The sequence below is a fragment of the Brienomyrus brachyistius genome, chromosome 9 (genome assembly GCF_023856365.1).
Source record: "Brienomyrus brachyistius isolate T26 chromosome 9, BBRACH_0.4, whole genome shotgun sequence".
NCBI lineage: Eukaryota > Metazoa > Chordata > Actinopteri > Osteoglossiformes > Mormyridae > Brienomyrus > Brienomyrus brachyistius.
In genome coordinates this window covers 15539179-15561167 of record NC_064541.1, presented here as the reverse complement: position 1 = coordinate 15561167, position 21989 = coordinate 15539179, and the positions used below count along the sequence as shown (strand labels likewise).

At 43.9% G+C, this 21989-nt stretch overlaps 2 protein-coding genes across 4 annotated transcripts; both read right to left on the bottom strand.

Annotated features, from left to right (window-relative positions):
• Nucleotides 1-817: 817 nt before the first annotated feature.
• tmem79b (transmembrane protein 79b) lies at nucleotides 818-4368 on the bottom strand. Its single transcript, XM_049027124.1, has 5 exons — nucleotides 4242-4368; nucleotides 2987-3777; nucleotides 2444-2635; nucleotides 2124-2346; nucleotides 818-1804 (listed from the first exon to the last, which is right to left on the bottom strand). The coding sequence occupies exons 2-5, from the start codon at nucleotides 3621-3623 to the stop codon at nucleotides 1606-1608; spliced, it is 1251 nt and encodes a 416-aa protein (XP_048883081.1). The 5' UTR covers nucleotides 3624-3777; nucleotides 4242-4368; the 3' UTR covers nucleotides 818-1605.
• Nucleotides 4369-8282: 3914 nt separating this feature from the next.
• On the bottom strand, nucleotides 8283-21799 carry si:ch73-109i22.2 (SH2 domain-containing protein 7). Of its 3 annotated transcripts, XR_007399866.1 has the most exons (10): nucleotides 21676-21799; nucleotides 20702-20862; nucleotides 19961-20133; nucleotides 16454-16543; nucleotides 16073-16256; nucleotides 13545-13802; nucleotides 12629-12992; nucleotides 11841-11995; nucleotides 9997-10292; nucleotides 8283-9958 (listed from the first exon to the last, which is right to left on the bottom strand). XR_007399866.1 is itself a non-coding variant. In XM_049026603.1 (9 exons), the coding sequence occupies exons 1-9, from the start codon at nucleotides 21701-21703 to the stop codon at nucleotides 10161-10163; spliced, it is 1545 nt and encodes a 514-aa protein (XP_048882560.1). In that variant the 5' UTR covers nucleotides 21704-21799; the 3' UTR covers nucleotides 8283-10160. The 3 variants fall into 3 exon arrangements, 2 of the variants coding, with proteins under 2 accessions (XP_048882560.1, XP_048882561.1); XM_049026603.1 differs by having other exon boundaries at nucleotides 8283-10292; XM_049026604.1 differs by lacking the exon at nucleotides 8283-9958 and having other exon boundaries at nucleotides 10152-11728.
• Between the last annotated feature and the right edge of the window lie 190 nt (nucleotides 21800-21989).

Here is a 21989-nt window from a genome sequence, read left to right as displayed (position 1 = left end):
CTCACACAGTCTAGGTGAAGATCCACCTTTCACTTACAAAATAGCAGTTGTTTGCGCGTGTGTAAAAGCTTTCACAACAAGAAGTCACTACTACCCAAAGCACACTAAGCTAACCACTAGCAATTCTTGACTTTCATTACAGAATAGTACCCGTTGTTCATTGTGTATTCACTGTTAGACGACTCTATAAAAGTCCCTAAAAGAACACGAATCACCCTTTTTTAGAATGCATCTGATCAGAGAACCAGGTAGTGGGACGTCACAATTATACACCTTTTTCTGGTGAATATCCCAAAATGGTGAAGTACTTAATACGCTGTTATATAACTGATAGGACCCAGCCGTTCATTACTAATGTCTTACCGTAGCATCTGCCTTTCCGCAATCTGCGGAACGGGCAGTTCTCACGAATCCGGAGCAGGCAGGCACAGTGCTTCCTTCGCCCCTGCGATGTTGCCATTCTCCGATCACGCTACATTAAGGGTGGAGTGCCAACGAGTGTTCACGACCCCGACTTTACAGCTTTTAATGTAACCCCCTCGTTGTGGCACTGCTATCCGAAGGGTACTCCCGCAGCGCTTCACTCCCTAGTGAATGCGCCACCAAGTGGAGGCGCATGGCAAACTTCCTGCCCTCCGACAGTTATTAAACTTGTTTGTCTTGTTCACGGTGTGACGTAAGTGCCCCAACACACATGCATATTCTGAGTTTTTTTTTTTTTTTTTAGTTTCACGCTTCGTTTATCCATAAAATGACACTACATACGCCGTGTGCAAAACTACAAACAAGAATGAATAAACACTTCGGGGAAAACCCAATATTTCAGTCATTTTAATCAGTTCTGATATATACTTCAGCGCAAAGAAAATTTATCAAGTAAACAAACATACAGAATGACAAGACAAAGGCAGCGGCGGCAATCATGCAATAATAAAATGCCTAATATAGTAGAATCGTTGCTACATGTCAATTTCTTTGATTAATGCGTTGTTTTGATGATCATTCAGTGGCATGAAATGGGTTAAAGCATTTTTCCCCGTCCGCAGATTTGTTTATTTATGACGGATTCAGACTCGGTGAATTTCATGGAGAAGAAAGACACGCGCACATAAGACCCGAATGACAGGTTGGATACACCACTGTACAGCCTTACACTTACTCCCAAAACTAGGAATTAGTGGTTTCCCCAAAGAGAACCACACTCCCATCTATGTGAAAACATCTCAGCTTAAATACCAATTAACAGAAACCACAAGAGAGAGGAAGCAACATCCTTTAGGGTGTGTAATTACAGTGCAGGAGTGTCCAGTTTCTGTCACACACGTGATACAAAACAGCCCTAATGCAGCAGGTTCCCCCACATGCAGTAATTTCACAAATGCAAGTTGTACAGCACTAAGCAATTTCCACTTGGAGAAAATGGCCCCATATCCACCATCACTCTTGTATTCTGTATTCACTTTCCGGTTCTGTGATTGTCCGTTTTGCGCAAGATCGTGCCGCGGGCAGCATCTCACCCCCGTGGAGCCAATAGTCCCGGAAACCGGAAGAGCCGTAATCGCTAAATCAGCCCGTATCTCTCCAGTGGCTCGACGCTCCTGTGCTCTAGCCCCAAAAGCGCTGGCGGGGGGCCTCGGCCGATTCGGGCAGGGGCTCCACCGCGAAGATGCTCCCCCCGGCCTCCAGCGTGAAGATGAAGTACAAGTTCGCCCCGAGCATGGCCAGCACGGGCAGGAAGGACATGCCGAACCCGATGCCACGGGCGCCATTTCCGCCCAGAGCTGCCAACAGCCAGTAGACCAGCCTGCGGGGCACGACAGGATTAGCTCCCACACAGACTGCACCTCTAGGGAATACCGAGATATACTATACACTTAGCGCCAGTCTCCACAAGGCTCCGAAGTAACTCCAGACTAACTGTGGCGTTCCAATATGAAACAAAAAGCTGTAACACAAGTCCCAGTAAACCCTAGATTACCCCTGGAGCCTCCAAAGAGGCAGAGGATCACAAGGTTTATGTCGATTGCTGACAAATTTGACTATTCTAAGTCATGTCACAACATGCATTTTTTAATGACAGCACTCCACTACGTAACAGACCTAAAGGGTTTATGTCGAATTACCTGCCCAAAGAAAACATAATGGTCAGTAAAGGCACCAGCTTCAGACACTTCTGACTCAAGTAAGTTGCCATGACAGCCAACTGCAGGAAGTAGAGCAAGAAAAGGGAGATGGAGTCGTGGATGTAGTGCCGATGGACGGCCACCACCCTGGGCTCCACCTGACCCTCATACATCGGTTCCACATAACAGAACCGCAGTCGGGACACACCCAGAACCAGAACACCTGCAAGGGGACAAGCAAAGACATCACTGTGACTTTCATTCAATAGAGACCTATAAAGCAAACAAGGTCTCCATGGCGACACCATTCACTTCCTCACCCATGACAATAGGAACTAGGGCAAAGACGGAGCAGCGCAACGTGTAGACCAGCCTCTCGGGGGCAGTGTTGAGCAGCGGGGCATCAAAGGGCAAGAAGACATAACCACCCCACACGAGGACCGGGAAGATCAGAGCCCCCATGATCATCGCTGCCGTGGCCTTCAGGCTGCTGCGGACTCCGCTGCTGTAGCCTTGGCGAGACAGAGGGAGTCAGTTTCACCAACAATCATCCACGAAGGCCCATCTAGGAGCTGCCACGCTATCTGATGGATTTCACCACATTAACGCTTTAGTGAGTCACATTACTCTTGGCTCCGAGCTCACCATGACTGAGCATAAGCAGTTAGCACTGGATGGATGCAGTGTGTTTTAATTCATGCAGTACAGTGAGATGGCAATGTGTAAGAGGATATGCTTAAAACAGTTCCATTAATTTTGATGCCTACAGGGACAATATGGTACGGATGTGGTAAAATTCTAAAGTGGCTTATTAGTGACTGTAATAACAAGCTTAATCAGTGGAGTGGGGGTGGTGCGCTTACACATGGACGGTTTGTCCTCTCTGTCATAGTAACAGGAATATGACAGCGCCCCCTGGGAACCATGGTGGGCGTGACACCCTCTTTCATCTGCCAGTAGGGGGCAGCCGTCTCCCTGGGTGTGCCGTTGCCTGGAGAGCTGCAGGACGGTGACGTTGGGGTGGAACACCTGAGCGGTCTTCTCGGGCATGCTGTTCCTCAGGCTGTCCGTGTCGCCCACCTCCCGGTTGTCCATCCCCAACTTCCTCTCTTTCTCCTGCCAGCCGTCTGATGGGACCCTCTGCTTCAGGCCCAGCTCCCTCTCGCTCTCCGTCCTGCTCTCCTGGCCCACGTGTACAGACCCAGAGTCTAGGCTCCCCCTGTCCTCCTCTGTTGCTTTCTTCTCCAGTATCCCTTCTTTACCAAGGCGTACACTTCCTGCTTGTTCCTCATCCGCCATCTCTTTAGCCCCCCGGCAGGGCAGGGTGCTGGGCTCAAACCTGGCAGAGGTGACGCACTGCTCCTCGTCCCATGCCTCCTGCTTCTTCTCCTCGTCTTCCTCCAGCCCGTTCCCCAGTTGAGTCTTCGGCTCCACTATGACTCCGATGGGCTGGGGGACTTGTTGATCTGGCTTCGAACTCACAGACAGCATTTCAGTCATTTTGTAACGTCTGTGCGTTTTCGCTGCAGTTGGACTTCCGACCCAGTCACGCACTTTTGTTAGTTCCTGATTGTGTGTCCCAACATGCCGGGCTAAAGTACTCTCAATGTCCGGATTCAGAGCCCTTTGTCAACATCAAACTTTACATTTCTCACTGTGGGGGGGGAAAAAATGTCAAACACAACAACTTTGCCGACTACAGGTTGGGGAATTCTCGTTTCAATAACTGTTGCTTTTAAACGCTTAGAAAAAGCAACACTGGTGATTGTTTGTGCATAAGACTTTTATAAAGCTGTCAAAACATTCTGAGATTAATGGTATCATACTCCTACACACGATCACGACAACACGCCACTGACAACGTTATTTTATGTCGCATCCTACTCACGGTATTACTGACACAATGAAAACGATCTTTTAACGTTGTTCGGGCTTGTTGACCTACAACACTGCTTGTTAGATCGGACAAATAAGCAGCAACCGACTGACCGACTCCGTCATACCTAAGCAAAGCTCAACAGCAATACAGATATCTGCCAGGTTTAACAAACGTAAAGCACGAACAAAACCTTCGGAAAAGTCCCCTGAATGGAAAATATAAGCATCTGACAAGCTTACCGAGCTCTGTATTCATCGTAAAGGAGGAAATACGAAAATGACCATGAGAGCGCGAACTGTGGGGTTTCTATTGCGAAACGCCAGCAGACCGGCGGCGCTCCAGGTGTGGCCAGGTGAAACATTAAAGGGAAGGTCGTATGTTAAAGGGGCAGCGCCTTTTCGCCCTTTCGTCACGTGACACGAGGTCGCGGCTCCGGTGTAGCGCGGTACCTGTCAGCGAGTTTAATGCCTGGTAGGACTGTGTGGGATGGTCAACAACTGAAAATGGAGTATTTTTTTAAATGCGACAGCAGTCAAAGCAGCTAGCCGATTTTTTATTATACTCGTGCACGTTACATTTATTATTATGTATCTCTGACATATATACTGTATCACTGTTCTGTTGCAAGATAATTGCATTTAAAAATCACAGAGAAGGCCTTTGCAAACGTCTCTTAAACTTTCTTAAATAGACAACTCTTGTTTACTCCATCTTGTGTGTCTTGAATGGAAATTTCTGTTTGACCAGTGTTTCCAGTTTTCCTGGTACAGTTTTATACCTGGTTTAGGAATCTTAAAGAAAACCGAAGTTATTGACAGACATAACATTACAACCGATGCATTATCTATTTGCAGCGGATTGTATAGCAATATTTCAAAGAGAAACCACACGCACATTGCAAAGTAACACCAAATTCAGAAAATGAAACAAGTCTCTGAGTGCCATTCCTTCAGGTAAATATATCAAATTGGTGATCAGTCAAAACGTATGAAATCTTCATTAGCAGTAGTGTGTACTTCTCTTAACAGTCATTAAACGCAATTAATGACTTAAACTAATTTATGAATTTATCTGTATTGATGGAAACGTTGTGAAATAGATATTTTTTTTCCTCATATCACTTAGGCTTAAGTTTACTAGCTTTCTTCTTCCAACTCTGATGGAGGAAATGTCTGCCCTTTTAAGAGGTTTTCCGACTAAAGTGCGACCCCCCCAGCAACCGGAATATTCCTGGGAATGCATTAGGCCATTTCAATAAAGACACAGAATGATTGTGTAATAAAACAATCGCAGCTGAATAGGAATCCAGATGGACTATGAGGAACATATTTGTACCATTGATGGTACGTTAATGTTGTTTGTACCTTGGGGATCTTCCTCGGAGTCCATCTCTGTACCTTGAAAGGTACAAACTTGTACCCTTTGTTCTTTATTTCTGACAGTATGTGATGAATACAGTATCACTGTTCCATTCCATTTGTGTTTGACATTAGGCAGCTGTTTAGGGAGTCATGCAGGGTGACACATCATGCACTTTATCAGTGAGATTCCTGTACCCCTGTTTTTGCCTCTAAATTAATAGACTGTTTTCATATCTTAAATTGCTGAAAGAAACCTCTATGAGCTTCAGCACGGCATGCTAGTGGCATTTGAACCACAAAGCCGGTGTATACACTCTCAGGAAAAAGGGTAGAAATTTGTACCTTTGCTCGTCAGTGGGGCTGTACCCTCAAGGGTCTGCCAATTGTACCATTAGCTGCAGGTAATTGTACCTTTTAAGGTACAGAAATGGACTCTGAGGGACCTTAAAAGGTACAATTTATAGGGTGCAGCCCGAGGGGCAAGCAAAGGTACAAATTGTTAGTTTTGTTTTCGGAGAGTGTAAGAACTTATGTTTATGTCTGCAGGGGAGAAGATCATCGGTCACCTAAGGGCTGCAATATGTTTCCAATGTCTTTTTACTTCGTTGAGCTTTACTTCGTTTGTCTCCGTTATTAAACGATGTTGTGGCTGCTGAGCTGTTGGTTCTTTCGCTGATATTTGAAGCTTCTTCAGGGGCAGTTCAGATCTTTTCCGTGATATTAGCAAAGCAGTGGTATGTTGCATGCTCTGCTAACCCCATCGACCTTTGCTGTGTGTTTGCTGGGCAGGGGCTGGCTGTCCTCAAAAGATGGTGATGTGGTTGGTGGGAATCGTGTTTGCGTCTGTGAAATGGTAAGCTGATGTAAAGGCGTGTCTTTGGTTTGAATATGGGGCGGGGGGTTGAGGTCTCTGCCCCTTTAGGGGGACATGTGATTATTGGGGGGGGGAGGAGGTGTTTTAACCAGTTTTGATTATTGGCAGGTTATAAACTCTTGTCCCCCCAATAATTTACGCCCATGGGCAAAGTTTGACAATTTATTGAGGTTTCTCATTTTCTTATTGTTTATTGTAAATGGTTCTTATAGATATATATCTTCTTAAATGACAATATTCCCTATATCCTCTGTAAATCTTCTGTCACCCATTGACTGACTCTCCGCTTCATTCCTTCATGCCTCTTTGACTGCATCCACTGCCGCCGCTCATTAAATCCAGGCCTTCAGTACCATATCTGCACAGGTTTGCTCCCAGGGGTGGATCTAAGGAGTGGCCAGAGGTGACCACAGCCCCTGCAGACACTCCACTTCTAATTAATACAAAACAAATTAGTTTCTTAGAAGAGACAGGGTGCGGCACCACAGTGGAAATTTTCTGCGGGCAGCACTGCAGACAATCAGCCAATAAAAGCTTTCATTTCAGCATATAGTCATGATGATACTCGACGGACCTGTGTGTTTGTTTATGGTAACAATTGAATAAATCCATAGAGGGCAGGGAAATTATCTGCTTCAATTGCTAAATGGTCCAATCTGCCTTCAGATGGGTAAATCAGGCAACAATGAGGTACCAATGAATAGTGCATAATAATCCATCCACAGTGGGATTAGTTTGCGTTACTCTCCGGATCGCTAGCTGGTCTCAAAGGCAGGTCGAGGGCTGTTCTGCCTGGGACTTGATGCTTTCAGATTCTTTTTTTAAAGATAGATAAGATTCCAGTAAACATATTCATAGATTTTCTTACATTATTGAGCTAAAAACATTCTTCGTCAATTTCACCAGCGATATTTAGTACTTGGTGGAGGGATGTATGGATGGATGGAAAAAAATGTTCCCTATTCAATTGAGTGATACACTGGAAAACTTCAAGCAGCTCCTAACATTTGAGTAAAATACAGGAAAAAGAAAAGTAAGAGTAAAACAAATTATAAGACAATCTGTACAAAAATACTGTGATTTAGTCTTACTTAATATTAAACTGGATATTTCTGAATGTATTGGAAAGCTCTGTATAAAAAAGTTAGAAGTTTTGAATGTCCTGGATCTTAACCAATCAGCAGGTCTGACTGGTCCGACAGGGTTTTGTAATTAACCTCAGGAATTTTACTTTCTATTTACCAACACAAATTGTCAATTGTTTTAAAACAGGAATGGGTTTGTGCTTACTGTGTTTAAATGGTTATTCAGACACCAGTAAAAAGCCCATTATGATGTGGTTAATCCAACATAATGCTTCTTCTGCCTTCATAAATACCTTGTAGAGATTCACACCAGAGATAAAGTTAAACTGCATTTTAGAATAAAACCTTCTATCTATCGGCCTGTTTGATCTGTCCCTACAGCAAACAGCCAACAGATCAGATATTCTGACCTGCCTGTTACATACCGGATGAATGAATGAAAGTTGTGTTTACGGAACGCTTTTCAAGACACTTCATAGAACCACGGCTGTGTGGCCCCCACCTGGACGATGTGACGGCAGACATTCTGCACCAGTACGCTCACCACACAGTAGCTAATGTGGTGAGCGAGCAGGAGAGAATTCACCGATCAGATACAGGGGATGATTAGGAGGCCAGATTTCATAAGGCCAGCTTTAGCCATTGGGGTAACATCGTTACTCTTTCAAAAGATACCCTGGGATCTTTCTTAACCTCAGATAGTCAGGGTCTTGGTTTTACATTATCTGAAGGATGACACCACTTTTACAGCACAGGGATCCACCTGTCGGCCACAATGTCCCCATCACTGCACTGGGGCACTGGGATCCACACCGTCCACAGGATGGGCTAACCTGTCAGCCAGCCTTCCTAGTTGGGCTCCCATCCAAGTACTGGCCAGGCCCAAACCTGCTTAACTTCAGACAGCTTACAGAGTCTAACTGCAGGTAGTACAGCAGCTAATAACAGTGGAGATGAAGGTTAGTTTCAATGTATCCAACAGTTTATTGTTCAACTAACAGTTTGATTGTGACTCATAATTCCACAACACAGTAATTCAGTTACTCTGTGTTTGACAGTGAAGGGCCTATTTGGCACCAGTAATGCTGACTCAAGGACAAACAAGTCATTCATAGTTAATTAATCATACAATTGTTAACCATAAATATACCTTAAAAAGTACAATAATAAATTATGAGTCAGGTAGTCATTCATGCAATGACTTAAATTAGGGTAATCAGCGACTTAGTTACCAACAATTGGACACCTATTTGAAAGTTGAAAACAAACATTTTAGTACTTAGTCAGCCAGTTTGATCAACATGTTTTGATTTTAGACATACCCAGAAATGTAATCAGAAAGGAGCAAATGAACTTGAATATTGCACATCAATACATCCATCCATCCATCCATTTTCCAAACCGCTTATCCTATCGGGTCGCGGGGGGTCCGGAGCCTATCCCGGAAGCAATGGGCACGAGGCTGGGAACAACCCAGGATGGGGGGCCAGCCCATCGCAGGGCACACTCACACACCATTCACTCACACAGGCACACCTATGGGCAATTTAGCGACTCCAATTAGCCTCAGCATGTTTTTGGACTGTGGGGGGAAACCGGAGTACCCGGAGGAAACCCCACGATGACATGGGGAGAACATGCAAACTCCACACACATGTGACCCAGGCGAAGACTCGAACCTGGGTCCCAGAGGTGTGAGGCAACAGTGCTAACCACTGCACCACCATGCCGCCCCTGCACATCAATACAGCCATTTAATAATAATATGTGTGTGTGGTGAGTGGGTTATGCATATACAGTATTACATTATGGGAACCAAATATGTGTGTTTAAGGTTAGGGCTGGGTAGGGGTTAAGGTCGTCATTGTTGTGATTAGGGTTATGCCCATAGAAATGAATGGAGAGTCCCCACAAAGATATGAACATAAAAATGTGTGTGTGTGTGTGTGTGTGTGTGAGAGAGTCCCTATACTGGACATGTGGTTGGCAAGCGTACTGTTATCTGTATCAATAGCTCATATTTCTGACTGTCTTTAAGACCCTTATTTCATTTCAATACCACAAGTAGGATTTAAAGGCATGACAATTTGCACATTTGCAACCGTATTAAGAAATTTCAAGATTGACAATTTATGCGATATTATTCAACACATGTAATACAAATCAGACAAACCTATATTTCATATACACATTTACGGTACCAGTCAAAAGCTTGGACACACCTACTCATAGAAAGATTTATTTTCAAAGCTATAAAATAATATATTTGTAGTTTGGACTCAGAAGGTTGCTGGGTCAAATCCTGTGGTCATCTGAATGATCCCACCATTGGTGCCCTTGAGCAAGGCCCTCGACCCCAGTTGTTCAGGGAAGTGGCTGACCTTACTTTCTCCTCTTTCATGGGATGCTTTTCCAGCTGTCCTGAAGAAGCTCCCACATATATTCTGAACATTCATTGGCCGCTTTTTCACTCTCTGGTCAAACTCCCCCAAAACCATCTCTACTGTGTTTAGGTCAGGTGACCAGGCCATGCAATGCAATACTCTATCACTCTCTTTCAAAGGTGACTTGGCGCGTCCAAACGTTGAACTGGTACTGTACATAAATACCGAAAGACACACTGAGCTTTGGCATACCTATAGCCCTTTGGCATACCTATAGCCCTTTGGCATACCTATAGCCCTTTATGTTAGGACTTTACCCTGAAGAACTTTCCCATCCTTTTTACGTTGTGATCCCTCTCTCTGCTTTGCAGCTGCATCTCTAGCTTGGCAGGATTAAACAGAAGGACGGCAGGATATCCCCCCCCACTGAAAGTCATCTTTGTAGGAGAAGGATTCATGGGGGGTTGCTTCTCGCTGGGATTTGCTCGTATACAGAGTTCTGTGGATTGGACAGGTGTGTCTCTGGGGCTGGATGCATGGGCATCCGAGAGCGAGGTGGTAGGACACGTGTCATGTTGGCTTCCAGCTTTTAGGGGGAAGAAAACACTAAATTACAATCATTACAGGCCTGGCAACCAGGGCTGGATATAAAGGGTGGGCTGGCCTAGTAAATACATGGCCACCCCTGTTGCCACCCTACGGCAAAATAATAACAATAAAATATGGATTATTTTATTTCCACAGAAGAGACACGGTGTTCCATGGTCACCCCCATAAATATAACTGTCCTCCCCAATGGCCGCCACAATCGAAATTTTCTGCAGGAATCAATGCTTGCTATGTAACAATATGTGCTGTTACTGTGCGAACAAATGCTCTTTAACAGGAAATGACACCACAGACGAAGTGATAGAAGAGACCTTTTTAAATAGAATGTTTCTATGACAACCGGAATCCCATAATCCTGAAGGTATAACATGGGCTGGAAGCACTTACTACACTTCAGCGCAAATCAGACACTGAATAAGAGGCACGTAAACATGAAGGGGGGCTTTTTTAATCTGGTTTGTGCCCCCAGTGGCACCGGAAGAGGCAGGGGATGTATCAGAACAGCAGGATGGCAAAGAAGAAAAGAAAAGAAAAGGAAAGAAAACAAAAGAAGAGAAAAGAAAGAAAATCCAGGCAAATAAGTGTATCTTTCTGAAAGAAGAAAGGAAAAAAAAACATCAAAAAACAAAAAAGTAAAGTGAGGGAGAGAGATGAGAACCATGCTGTGGTGGAGGAAGATAAGGGTGGGGAAATGAAAGTGGCGGAGGAGACAAAGTTAAAAAGACAGCGGTGGAGGGGATGGAGGACAGGAAAGAGGATCCCTGGACGCGTTAGAGGCTGAGATCGAGGCGGCGTTGGAGGACATGGAAAAGGCAATGAAAGAGATGGAGGCTGAGAGTGAGGTGGTGTAGGAGGCGTTTCAAGATGGAAAAGACGGTGTAGGAGATGGAGCATGACATGAAGACAGTGTAGGTGGAGGTGATGGAAAAAGCAGTGGAGGAGGAGACCAAAGCAAAGCATGGTGGAGATGATGGCAGTGGTGGAGAGGACTGAACGCACTGACGATCAGTTTATAACTTACAAGTAAAGAGTTAAAAATGGAGAGAGTGATGAGAATGTATTTGGATGTTTTCATCACATAATGCCAGTAATTTTTCAATTCAACTGTGTAACAAAGCAGGTTACATGGGCAGTGCATCTCAGTGAGACGCTGCCCGATCCGGATTCCGAGTTCACTGAAACCGTGACATTTTCACAGCTAAGGAACAGACGGGCCTCTTCGTTCTTATGTTACAAATGTTATTAGCCTTCTGGGACTCTTGTGTAATACGACTCTTGTGACACAAAACATGGCCACCTTCAATCGAAATTTCGTGCAGGTTCCACAGCAGACAATAAGCCACTTAGAGTATCCTTTTCAGTACGTAGTTATGATGATGCTTTAGGGACCTGGGTATCTATTCATGGAAGCAACTGGAGAAATCCATAGTGGGCAGAAACACGGGTTAAACCAGATGACAATGAACATTACTGTGCATCATGCTTCAGATCACTAGCTGGTGATAATACAAGAGGATTCAGGTACCTGTAGGTTTCCTCCAGACCTAGAGGGGCAGTTGGAGGTTCTGGGAGGGGGTCTCAAAGGCAGGTTGGGGCCTGTTCTGCCCGGGATTTGCACTTGATCCTGAACTTCTCTTCCCCTCAGATTCACTTCTGAGTACAAGTGGTTTTGGGGGATTTCTGGGAAGAAACAAAATGAATTTGAAATTAAGATCTGTTAATATCCAGATTATTGTCCTGCAACTGGAGTGCATTTCTCATAAAAAAAAGCTTTCCCCCATCTTACAACCACTTATCCAGCCTGCCTCATGACAGCATAGGGGACAAGGTACTGGACAGCCTGGATAGGATATTACTTCATCAAAGAGCAAACACACACACACTGACACACTACGGGAAATTTAGTGACACCATTTAGCCTAACTGTGTACTTCAGGAGGATACTGAAATACAGAGAAAAGCAACACAAGATTGCATGAACATACAAACTCTAAACACATAAGGTGATGGTGGGATTCAAACCCACAACCATGGAGATATAGCAACTCAAAAACAGCCATCTATAACACTCTTCTCTCTGCCTGTCTCCCTAAATGTAACGTTTACCCATCGCTGTTCAGACCCTATGAAGATAGGCATTCCCCCAGTCTCTCCCCAATCAGAAGGTTATCAGTTCAAATCTCATAGTTGGAAAAGTTATATCAATGTTGAGTCTTTGATCGAGGCCCTTAACCCCAATTGCTCCAGCGACACTGTCTGACCCTGCTCTCTGGTCCTCGCTTGTACATCGCTTTGGTCCAAAGGTTGTCTCACCGGCACTGTCTAAAGCCACTTGTCTCCCTCCCACAGCGTAGAAGTCAATCCGGTCGTCTGACTCCACAGGGCGCCTCAGGTGGTGCGTCTCCTCGTACGTGTGCAGGGGCACCATCTCCCAGTACTTTTGCTCCTCAGCTGATTCGTGGGAAAGGGAAGAGGAAGGGGGAGGGGGTGGGGGAGGTAGAAGGGGGGCTGCATCGCCCACAGGGGGGATGTTTATGTAGAAAGCAGGGGTGTTGCGAGCAGCCCGGGGGGCCTTGTTTACTCGTGCGTATGGAGCATCCACCATGCCGCCCTCGGCTCCGGCACCTTCCGCAGCTGTTAACAAATGCTGGGAGGTGACAGGAATGCAGTCTGAGACCTGGGCGAAACAAAAGCAGCAGCAGCAGCAAATTCAAGTGAGGAAGTTTGAATAAGCAGGGTGTGCATTTAAGATACTGCAATATTACTATGGAAAAATCACTTTACCAAGATTAGAGCCATGTGTTCTACCCAGGGGACAGAAAACTGTGGCGTGTGCCTCTACATGTTCAGAGTCTGTGTTAGTGACCAGAAGCTTATTGGTTCAAATCTTTCTCAGGACTGAGAAAGTGATTTCACTGGTGGGTGTTTGAGCAAGGCCCTTATCCCCAGCTATTCCAGTGACATTGTCAGATCCTTTCCTTAATTTTAATTTGATTATTTATTTATTTTGATTTATTTCGTTTCTTGCATACACATTTTCATGTTATTTTATTTCTATATTTTATTATGTATGCAGTTTGTTAATTAATTTTTTCTAAACTGGAAAGCACTTTGAATCACCTCCTGTTGTTTTTAAATGTGCTCGCACACACTGTTCTGGACAAGAGCGTCTGCTGAGTAAGTAGATTAAAGCGTCTTACAGTGTGTGACTGGATAGTGTGGGCCATACCTCTGAGCTGAGCACGTTTGTGTTTGTCGCAGGATGGACATCAAGCAGAGAATGGGACTTCTTCAGAACTTTCTTCACCACTGCGTAGTCATCCGTCCCATTGGAGGGAGGGACTGGGTTCTCAGTGGATCTGGGTGTCGGGGGCACAGCGGGCGGAGCTAAAGGGGTGACTTCCGCGTCATATCCAGTTGCAGTGTTGCTCCGCACCCCCCATCCCTTCACGTCACCCGATGTCACCACATTACTGCCATCGTTACCCTGAGAGATTAATGAGAAAAGACATGCGGATGCAAGTGTGTCTGGCTGTGATCTGCGGGTAGGCGGAGCTGGACACCCAACCGGAAAGGAATGCTACAGAACTCCATAGAGAACATGCATTCAGGGCTTGAAATTCATTTCTCTCAACAGGGGAGAATTCCTCCCGTGTGTGTAACAAATGGGGGTGGTGGGGGGGGGGGGGGGGGTTAGATGTTAGATATTTAGTGGACAAGTGATTAATGAATCTGTGCAGATTCAATAGCATCAGCCTTTGTTAGTCAAATAGGCTTCCATTTTCTCTTCACAAACCCGGATGTCTGATTACGACTTTTGTTGTTTTGTGATGGCAAGAAGATGACTGATGATCTTAACAAAACTGCTTTGGCTATATTGAGAAAATGAGTGGTGATGTCGACATAGCGAGACAGTAAAAGTAACGACGTATGTCCTCTATGGATTGCATGCGATGCAGAGCTGCAGTGAAATGACAGGCAAAATAGTTGTGTGTTCACCTGAACGGGGCGTGTTAAAAGTTCCTTGCTTTAATGTTGGCCAGGACAGATGTGGGCGGGGCTAGATGTGGGCGGGGCTGGATATGGGCGGGGCTGGATGTGGGCCAGGTTGGGTGTCCAACCCCATCTTCCCGCAGGTTGCAGCGAGAGCACATGGTCTTTTGCTTAATGATTTGAATAAGGTTCACTTACAGGCAGCATAGTGCCACAGTGGTTACCTCTGGGCTCTGGGACTGGGGCCTGAGTCTCTGGCCCAGCTGTGTTTGTATGGGGTTTGCATGTTTACCCAATGCTATTGTGGGGCTCCCCCCATGACCCAAAAACACCCTGAGTTTGCTTTGAGTAGCCAGATTGTGAAGCACTGTAAAGCATCGCGCACTGCATGCAACTTAGAGAAGCCAGTTAGTTGAATCAGGGAAACCCATAAGGCGGCAGAAAGGAGGAAACTTTCAGGAGCCCAGATACTGGAGGGGACAGATTTATCGTCAGAATCCCCCCCCAGGCATAACTTTGTGCACAATGACATGACTTTAGATTGTGAGATCTAGATCAAGAGAAAGTCATTTACTAAAAGCTAATGTGATGTGATATCTTTCAATGTGTGTGTGTGTGTGTGTGTGTGTGTGGATTAGGTTTATATTACATTCTGGGCACCAAATGTTCCCCAAAATGTGATAAAAACCTGTTATTTTTTTGTTGCAGGGGCCATTTTTCAGGTCGCAACAAAGAAGAAGATGAAGGTGAATGCAATCAAAAAATTTAAAATACCAAAAGTCTTTTATTTAGTTTGGTTACTTATGGTTAAGGTTAGGGCTGGGTGGGGTTTAAGGACATGATGCTGAGATTAGTGTTTTCCCCATAGAAATGAATGGAGAGTCCCCACAAAGATATAAATACAAACCTCTGTGTGAGTGTGTGTGTGTGTGTGAGAGAGAGTGAGTGTGTGTGTGTGACTGTGTGTGTGTGTGTCTGTGTGTATGTGTGTGACTGTGAATGCCTGTATGTGTATGTGTGTGTATGTGTGTGACTCTACATGCCTGTATGTGTGTGTGTATGTATGTGACTGTACATGCCTGTATGTGTGTGACTGTGAATGCCTGTATGTGTGTGACTGTACATGCCTGTATGTGTGTGTGTATGTGACTGTACATGCCTGTATGTGTGTGACTGTGACTGTACATGCCTGTATGTGTGTGTGTATGTGTGTGACTGTACATGCCTGTATGTGTGTGACTGTGAATGCCTGTATGTGTGTGACTGTACATGCCTGTATGTGTGTGTATGTGACTGTGCATGCCTGTATGTGTGTGACTGTGACTGTACATGCCTGTATGTGTGTGACTGTGAATGCCTGTATGTGTGTGACTGTACATGCCTGTATGTGTGTGTGTATGTGACTGTACATGCCTGTATGTGTGTGACTGTGACTGTACATGCCTGTATGTGTATGTGTATGTGTGTGACTGTACATGCCTGTATGTGTGTGACTGTGAATGCCTGTATGTGTGTGACTGTACATGCCTGTATGTGTGTGACTGTGACTGTACATGCCTGTATGTGTGTGTGTGTATGTATGTGACTGTACATGCCTATATGTGTGTGACTGTACATGCCTGTATGTGTGTGTATGTGACTGTGCATGCCTGTATGTGTGTGACTGTACATGCCTGTATGTGTGTGTATGTGACTGTGCATGCCTGTATGTGTGTGACTGTGACTGTACATGCCTGTATGTGTGTGTGGGATAAGCAGACATACCTTGACAAAGGGGACAGTGAGCAGTTCTTCAAAGGGCCCCACGTAGTTCTGTGTGTAATAGGAGACCAGCTCCTGCAGGCTGTCATGCCGGCTGTCTTCCCCGGTAATGAGATAGCGTCCCCCTCCACCCCCATCCCCACCCCCCTCCTCTTGGATGATGAAGTGCCGACATCGGTCTTTGCCCCTGGAAGCAGAAGGTTGAGGCAGGGGGAGTGAAGACAGGTAGCAATGCTGTGCTTTTCATTCAGGACGTTCTGTAATAAAATAACTGACCACATGACATCACGTTGCAACGTGAGGGAACCCGCAGTGGTTCCACTCAGGAAAATCCCCACCACAGGGGAACCAAGGTGGCACAAGGTGGACCAGCGACTGCCTTACCTATAGGAGAGCACGAAGCCAATCATGGATTCGCTGAGCCTCAAAAGGAAGCAGCCCTGCACTCTGTCCTGCAGGAACTCCTCCGCCTCCCTGAAGAAGGAGATGTGCAGAAGCTCATCGCTCTGATATTTACTTTTCTTCTTATCATATATTGAGTAATATACACAGCAAGAACGTTAGTCGCCCAAAGAACCTGACATCAGCAAATCAAGAAACAAGTTGTGTTCATAAAAGCCAATTAAAAGTAATCAGAAACGTGATTATTATTCAATTCAGAATTATTTCATTTAAAATGAAAAATACATTTAGAATACATCCTAATTCATAAATTACCGGAAACATAAAATATTTCCAGTGACGAGAACTGGGCTATCAGAAAAGCCTTAAAAATCCATTATATGGATTTGCAAAATATGAATAGCTCTTTAGACTAACTTGAACTGAAATGTCTTTTTACAGATTCATTCTATTTATTTTTGAAGTATTCGGCTGAGGGGTGTTCACGTCACTATAAAACGTAAACCTTAAACATAAAGTAGAAATCCGTGCAATTTGTAGAATAGCACGCGCTGTCGGCCCACTCTATAGGCGACATAGGCGATCGCCTGGGGCACCATTTAATTAGGAGCCGAATAAGCGCGAGTGAAAAAAACATCAGATAAACCCGCGGTAGCATTCCGTAGCATTATAGTCATTTACATCGTTAATATAGCGACATCTATTGACAGGACAACCATCTGCAGCCCCCATTAAACGTCCGAATAATGCGTCATTCCTCAATGGCTGAATTTGCAAGATGAGCAAGAAAAAGAGACAGCCAATAGAATCTGGGAGCTGATTATAAAGGCTAAGTACAAACGAAAAAGACGAGACACCTTCGCACCGCACATTCGTGCGAAGATTTGGGGAATTTTAAAGAAAACTTACTCCTGGAAAAGCTTGCACGTTTACGAATGGTCCAGAGCAGTCGCACGTTCAGCGGAAATAGACTTCAGATAAAAAATGTATTTCTGAGTTGAATTTACGGTTAGTTTTAGCGCTTGGTGAAATGCGCATTAATCACCAGTTTACTTTCACCAGTAATGTCACAGGCGCACATTTCAGGTCCAGAAAGTAAAAATCCAGACCAAGATTTTGTTTTAACCAACCAGTTGAACATAAAGAGTCACAATCGCAGAATACTCAGCTGGTTGGTTAAAACAAAATCTTGGTTTGGATTTTTACTTTCTGGACCTGAACAATATTGGGGGAAAAAATCACATTGATATTTCTGGATTTTGTGATCAGCGTTCATGACGGCGTCTTTGGCTATTTAAGTCGTTTGTGTCATGATACAGATAACACTGATAAGAAGAATTAAGAGTTATGACAAAAGTATAAATAAATAAATGTACAGATATATCATGAAATAATAAATAAATACATACAACAGACATTTCTGTCATGGAAACTGACATAATTATCTATTTCTTCATTTCTGTATTTTATGCCTTTCTTCATGTATTTCCGTATTTCTTTAGGTATGTTAATAAGGTGGGCGGTTCAATCTTCATATACTCCAGGACTAATTAAAGAGGCGGTATCATTTTGGTTCTACTACTAATGCCTTGGCTTGATGTATCCACAGGAAGTAGATGGTTGTGATTTGGTGCCTGGTTCCCACAATCATTCATTGGTAATCCTAAATCATTAGCAATGACTCATAAAAAAGTCGTAAAAAAATATCCCAGCGTGTCAAAAAGCAACAACACCAGCCACCAATCAAACTCTTGGGCTCTTCCGTCACATTTCTTCAGGGCGCCAAAAAGCAGCCGCATCAAGCCAAGGCATTAGTAGTAGAGCGAAAATGATCCCGCCTCTTTTTCCAATCCTGCTCTGAGTGAGGTTAGACTCGCCTACCTTATTATCACAGAGAGACAGAAATAATCATCAAATGCAGAAATACAGAAATAAACGAATGAAGAAATGTATAAATACAGAAATGTAGACATAGATAAATGAATAAGTGCAGAGCTAATTATGCAATTTTTCATGACCAAAATGTATGCATGTATTACTTATATATTTCATGATTTGTACATTTATTTTTTTTATACTTATGTAAAGTTCACCGTATTTCTGAGTGCTAGCTTTCACTGAGTCACTGCATTACTGAGTCTTAAAAGTTTTAAATGATCTGTTTTTTATCGGAAGTCTTTTTTATTTTTTAATTATTTAAAAATCTTTCTTACGTCACATATTTTCACAATGTGACTATTGCATGTGTGCAATTTCATGATGCACATCACACCCAAACCACCCACACGTCTGCTGCTGGGGCAAATTGGGTCAAACTCCATCCAACACCACTGGCGTTAATAAACAGAGGAGTATTTTATTGTATCTGATATGCAGATAACATTTAGCAGTTGTATTAAGTGAATCAACATATGAAGGATTTTATATTCACCCAGATATTTATTATGTACGATAGCAGTTCTGCATACAGAAAAGCCAAAGCAGGCACCAACACGTGTGAGCACGTGTGTAAGTATGTTACACGCAGCACCATCATGGCAGAGTCGGCTGTGTTAGAACCACAGCCACATATGAAGGGAGTGAGTATTTGGAGATCATGGCGATTATTTTTTCAATGAGGATTTGTGGCTTGCCAGTGGTTTCATTCTGGCAAGGCAATCCTGATGGAACTGTGTGATAGAATTGGCTCTTGAACAACCTACATTACAAAATCACACTGTTCCTGTCCATATTTAAGTGGCAACACTTAGATTTTTGGCAAAAGGAACATACCAAAGGGTTAGGGTTAGATCAGCCATACCCCTGCCCATTTTTGACACATACACACACACACATACATATATACAGCCATTATCCACCAGCGTTGGCTATTAAGTCCCATTTCACCGACAACGTAAAGAAGCGGAATAATGCTGGTTCATTGGCTTCTTCATTTAATTTCAGAATCAGAATAAGGTTTATTAGCCAAATGTATGTGTGGCACACGCAAGGAATTTGTGTTAATTTCTGTCCTCGTCTGCCAGTTGAGCTGACTGCTCTACCAGCGATAGTTGAACGCTGCCACACCGACATATATAGTACAAAACAGAATGGTTTGCCATTCCCATACCTCAGACGCTAAAGTCTGCATGTCCCTTTCTGAGAAATTCTGTTTATTCTCTTGTTTGCGGCTTCGTCATCTGACAGAATCTCACCCAGGGTGCCAGAACAGCTACGGCCAGCCCTGATAACGCATTAATGTCCATTTAACTGTACTATCTATGCTGTGACTGATAAAGACACTGGATGATCTGGCCATACGGCTAGAACGTCACAGCTATGCGTTGTGAGTATATTCCCTTAGTTCATAACCACCCTCCACTACTGGTGGACGTTTCCTAGTTGCTCAGATACCGAAACAAAGGGTAATGTGAATTATGAACAGGTGTGAGACGAAAGCATATGGCCCTTTTTCGGTAGATCACGTGCAGGGTGACACCTGAGCCTTACTTGCGTGTGAGGAAACCGTGCAGCCAGCTGGGCAGGGGCCGGCCGGGTCTGCGCAGCCGGGGCAGCTGCGACGTCTCAAACCACAGCAGCGTGCGGGCACGCAGCGAGGTGGAAAGAGGCTCCAGTGCTCCGCTCAGCGACATATTCATGAGCGATAAGTTCTGTGAGTCGCTCTGGCCAAGGAAAGCAACGACAAAAAAAACAAACATTTGATCAGCGTACAGATATAGCTAGTGATGAATTAACAAGAAATGGGGAAATGGAAACTTTTTTTTTTTTTTCTAAAATACAGATTGAGAGCGCGAGGCATCCTGTTAAAGCACTGACCACAAGCGCTCGCATTTCTATTTTTTTTTTTATCAAGTCAACAGGAAGTTTATTTCGTTGCAGTGTGCTTTGTCAGTATTTTTTTCCGATTCTTTGAAGAAGACCACTAAATGTCACCCCTGACATGTATCACGGCAGAGAGGCACAGACTGGTCCAGAGCAGAGAAATGAATGCGGACAACCTGTTACTGCGACAGTATAACGCATAATGCTTTACCACTATATGAAACCACCACACATTATCGATGGCGTGTCGAAAGAGACAGTTTCCGCAAAGATTTTCAAGGATCTACCTCACAAAAATGACTGGCCAGTGTAGATCCCAGTTTAAGGATGAATTGTACAGCTCGCGGGGAATAGCAGGTGCTTTTCAAACTACCGCGTGATGCTGGCAGGCTGTGTGAAGAGGCCTACCATGTCTTGCATCTTGACTCGGCACTTTATACTTCTCCTTGGTTTGATGGGGGGGATCTGAGTAGGGGGAGGGGGCTGAGATGCATTTCTGCCTTGCACTGCAGCCCTCCGTGGAACTGGCAGCGTACGCAGGACGTCATCTCGCTGTTGCTTTTCAGTATCTGCCAATGACAATCTTCATATTAATGCCCGAAGAACCACGCTGATACTTCAAAGCTTTTCAATGTGAATCCCAGCAGGGAACGACCTTTCCATGCATTTTACGAAAGCCTTAAAAATACACCAGTGGACAAAACTGTGGAAACACTAACAGTTTTTAGAGATTGCAGAACTTTATTCAGCTGTTGCTCCAGTTTATTATTTAATCGCCCAATATATGATATTTTTCAAAATTTTTTTGTTTATAAACATTATCGCCAATATTCGTGTAGTAATTTTTAAAGCGTAATGTCAAAAATGCTAGGTGTTTCCACAATTGTGGCCACTAATGCACTTAACGAACGTGTGCATTGTTCACTTACTGTTAGCTCCCCACTTGTTCACATCACTGTGAAACTATCGTGAGCGAAAAGTCTACATCCTATTTTAGAACCGTTGAGTCAAATTGGTCTGATCCTCTAGAATTATTTCGTAAATCAGGTCATTTTGAATTATGTCCTTTCTGTCATAATAGGCAATTAGAAAACATTCAACATGTATTCTTGCATCACCCTTCTCTTTTTGTCTTTTCTCTATCTTGTTCAGATGCAAACTGGAAAATCTTCACAAAATAGCAAATATTCATATTTTACCCTACATTTAACAATGAAGCAATTACTGAGCATTTGGCAGCTTTTAAAAACGTAACTGGAAGATTATATATACGTTTTCTGAGCTTTCCATTATTGTTGTTTTTCTGTTTGCTGAGATAGAAGAGGCAATTGTTACTTTTAAATACATTGAAAACACTAATCAAGAAATTGCAAAAATCTGACCTTTGATTCTTTGATAGTCGAAGTCCATAACGAAATGAAAAGTGACGGTCTCAAGAACAAGCAAAAACGTAAGAACCTTAGGTGACAGTTGAATGTACAGATAATTTCCGTTGTTCTGTGTGACTTCTCTCAGAAATACGATTGCCTGAAAGAAGAAAGAGGCGGGACATGATTTCAGTCATGGCTTAAAGTGCAGTTTCTCTTAAGCATGATTGTTCCACTTTCCCACGTTATATAAAAGCATATAAATAGTATAGTCTGTTCTTTATGAGTTTAATTTGTCTGTTTGTTGGGGATAATTATAAAATGTTATT

Bases quoted from the DNA above. Each gene is read 5' to 3' on its own strand.
- si:ch73-109i22.2 (XM_049026603.1), bottom strand. From the start codon at position 21,703: ATGGACTTCGACTATCAAAGAATCAAAG. The intron at 20,134-20,701 runs GTAGGCCTCTTC...TTCCTTGGCCAG, and splicing joins GAGTCAAGATGCAAGACATG to AGCGACTCACAGAACTTATC. The intron at 16,257-16,453 runs GTAAGGCAGTCG...TTCTGCTTCCAG, and splicing joins GGCTTCGTGCTCTCCTATAG to GGGCAAAGACCGATGTCGGC.
- tmem79b (XM_049027124.1), bottom strand. From the start codon at position 3,623: ATGACTGAAATGCTGTCTGTGAGTTCGAAGCCAGATCAACAAGTCCCC. The intron at 2,636-2,986 runs GTAAGCGCACCA...TGTCTCGCCAAG, and splicing joins AGAGGACAAACCGTCCATGT to GCTACAGCAGCGGAGTCCGC. The intron at 2,347-2,443 runs GTGAGGAAGTGA...GTCCCCTTGCAG, and splicing joins CCTAGTTCCTATTGTCATGG to GTGTTCTGGTTCTGGGTGTG.